Here is a 3,218-nt window from a genome sequence, read left to right as displayed (position 1 = left end):
CGCCCTGATGCCTGAGCCGGCTGGGTCCTCTCCCCGGGCTGGATCTGGAGTCAGGGCCCAGGTGAGGGCAGCTCTGAGCCTGCACCCTTCTCCCAGCGGTGACCTGCAGGTGACGGGCAGTGGCCACTGCCCCTACAGCACCGCCCAGAAGGCCGTGGGCAAGGACAATTTCACACTGATTCCGGAGGGCGTCAATGGGGTCGAGGAGCGCATGGCCATCGTCTGGGACAAGGCGGTGGTAAGGGTGACCCTGTGGGCAGTCACACAAGGGGCTGGGCAGAGCTGTCACACCCTCTCCTTCCCGCAGGAGGAGGCGGGAGCCTGGGAAGGGGTGAGAGTCCCTGAGAGCTCTGCAGACCCAGAGCCCTGCCCCCGCCACCCCTGCTGCGGTAGCACCACATTAGCACATGGACAGTCTCGAAGCTGCGTGCGTGCGTGCGTGCGTGTGCGCGCGCGGGGGTCAGTGCGTGTGCACGCTTGTGTTTGGGGGAGTTGACGGTTGCACATGTGGCCGCGGGAGCACTTGCCCAGCTAGACTCCAGCCCCCACTTGAGCAGGGCTCTCCTTTTCTGCTGCCCCGGGAGCCCCTAGGGCTCCGTGCCCTCAGCAGGCTCTCGGGCCGAGGAGCTGCCCTGGACCTGCCCTCGTGCCCAGGAGTGCATGGCTGGTCACTGTGGGTCTGCCTTAGGCCTCCGGCAAGATGGACGAGAACCAGTTTGTGGCCGTCACTAGCACCAACGCAGCCAAGATCTTCAACGTGTACCCCCGGAAGGGGCGGCTGGCTGTGGGCTCGGATGCCGATGTGGTCATCTGGGACCCAGACCGAGCCAAGACCATCACTGCCAAGAGCCACAAGTCGGTGAGTCTGTGCGGCCAGCTGGTCCACTTTGCCCACGCCAGCCCTCCAACAGGACACTGGCTGGGGCCCTTTGGCCGGGCATTCAGCCTGCCCAGGGGGAGGGCGGGAGCGGGGAGCTGGAGGAAGGTGGGTGGCAGGGGCAGCTCCTCCCCTGAGCTCACACAGACGCCTCTCTTAGTCTGTGTGTGTGACTGCCTGCCTGTCTGTCTTCTCTGTCTCCACATCTCTGTCTCTGTCTTCTCTCTCTGTTTGAGCCGCTTTGTCTCTCTCCATCTCTGTATCTCTGTTTGTCTCTACCTGTGCATCTCTGTCTCCACCTTTTCTCTGTCTGGCCTCTCGATCCCTTTCTCTGTGAGTCTCTGACTCTCCCTGTCCACGTTTGGATGAGGCCCCACCCACTCCCGAGTGACTGGTCGTTAACCCAGCACCGCCGGCTTGTGGTCAGGGCCTGGAGGAGACGTGGTCGCTCTGAAAACCACCACGGACACAGGAGAAGCGGAAGACAGGTCAGCAATCCACACACGAACCTTTACAAAAGCAGACGGTGAAGTCCTGTTCCACGAAGGCTGACCAGCGGAAGAAGACTTCAGAAAGGCAGGGTGCTCAGAGGAGGTGCCGTTCTTTCTAGATGAGCCTTTGCCTTTGGGGTGGAGCCTGCAGCGACTTCACCAGAGCGCGGGTTCCCTGTAGGCTGAGGACATGCTTGGGACGCCGCCCGGCCCTTGAGACTCAAACATATGCTAAGGCCGCAGTCCTCGAAGCAGTGCTGCACTGGAACAAGAGAGGGCTGAGGGCACATCCCCACACGCGAGGCTGGGCCCACAGAGCCACCCCGGGGTCCCTGAAGCAGTCTCGCCTTTCTCCTGCAGAGCAGCTGGTGGGTTTGACCGTGATCTTGTAGTGAACAGCCCAACACGTGGCCCACGATGCAGCTAGCTCCCCAGAACAGCTTGCCTGTGCAGCTGACGTGTGGCCATCCTGCCCCTCAGGCGAGTTCTGGCTCCACCACCGCGTGGGGTGTCAATGTGGACCAACACAGCCACAAGAGGACTTGCAACTATACTTATTTTGCAGCGGGAAGCCCGACCGAAGCAAATCACAGAACTCGGACCCCAAAGCAGAGGGTGGGCCAACTGACCAGTGACAAGGGCTTACAATCAAACCCACAGAAACCGCTTTGTGCGGGCAGTCAAACCACCCACAGAGGGCAGAGTAGGGAGTCTGCAGCCCCTGAGACAGAGTGCCGGACCCTTCAGTATTCAAGGGTCCTCACCACTTGGCACCCACCACCAGCCTCTGAAGCTGCACCTCTTTAGAAGAGCAGACCGCCTTCCAAGTGTCTCTAATTCATTGTAAAAGCCCAATCACCCCAGCTTGGCAGGTGGAGGCACAGGCCGGGAGCAGTAGGGAATGCTCCCTGGGGGGGGCCCGTGCAGCCACCGTTAGACAGCATGGCCAGGGGCTGTTCCCCCCACCTTGGGGCCCAGAGTAGACCAGCATGGGACTCAGGAGGCCAGCGGGGGACAGAGGAGGTCAGTAATGGACAGAGGTCAGCAGCGTCTGAGGCCTGTAGGAGACAGTGCATGGTTCAAAGGGTGCCTGGGGCGCATGGCACTCTGAGGAGCAGGCTCCCCACTGGGAAGATTACACAGGGTTTTACCCACAGAGGGCGCCCTGGCCAGTGGGTCATGCTGCGGTGCTGCCTGGGCCTGAGGCTGCATAGAGGCCTGCTTTTCCTCTCTTTGTCAGACCATGACGGGACATGATTTTAAGACACTCCTCTGGCTATTGACGGGGACCCCCGAGGGCGTGGCTTGGAGTGTCGCTCCGGAGCAGAAGACTGGCCTTGCAAACCCTTCCAGATGGACCCAGGGATGGGTCCAAGGAGCTGTGAGCCCCGGGGGACTGGCTGGCAAGGAACAAGGCCCCCACCACAGTCCAGCCAAGGGCTCCTTGGAGACCAGGAGGAGAGACACTACCTCACAGACGTGGGACATGCTGCCAGGAGGGACCAGTCCCTGGAGAAGGACGTCATGTGGGGTAGAGCGCCGGGCTGAGAGGAAGGCCTTCACAGATGCCCTGGCTGCAGCAGTGACTCCAAGTGCCACCGTGGTCAAGACGGTGTAGGGCCAGGCGTGTTTCATTCTGTTGCACGAGGCTCAATGAGTCAGCACCTGTCCACAGTGCCCAGCAGCAGGGGAGGGCCGGAGCACCCAGCTCCAGAGATGGGAAGCCAGGCAGCGTAGCCAGGCGTAAGGTGACCAGACGTCCCCGATTTTTAAAAATTTGTCCCATGGTGTTTTAAAAAAAGTCCCGATTTTTGGAAAGAATGCACGACAAACTAGGGTATACAGTTTTC

General features: G+C 60.9%; 1 protein-coding gene across 1 annotated transcript in view; it reads left to right on the top strand.

Moving 5' to 3' along the window:
- CRMP1 (collapsin response mediator protein 1) overlaps nucleotides 1-3,218 on the top strand; it is a 25,674-nt gene that overhangs the window by 17,606 nt on the left and 4,850 nt on the right. The window contains exons 9-10 of the mRNA XM_004715056.4: nucleotides 97-238; nucleotides 689-859. Of these exons, the coding sequence (XP_004715113.2) occupies nucleotides 97-238; nucleotides 689-859 (313 nt within the window). The remainder of the gene's footprint in view (nucleotides 1-96; nucleotides 239-688; nucleotides 860-3,218) is intronic.

The sequence above is a fragment of the Echinops telfairi genome, unplaced genomic scaffold, assembly GCF_000313985.2.
Source record: "Echinops telfairi isolate 266 unplaced genomic scaffold, ASM31398v2 ScPeMD7_28;HRSCAF=97, whole genome shotgun sequence".
In the NCBI taxonomy this organism is placed as follows: Eukaryota; Metazoa; Chordata; class Mammalia; order Afrosoricida; family Tenrecidae; genus Echinops; species Echinops telfairi.
Note: the sequence above shows the minus strand (reverse complement) of the source record. Positions and strands in the feature narration are given on the sequence as shown.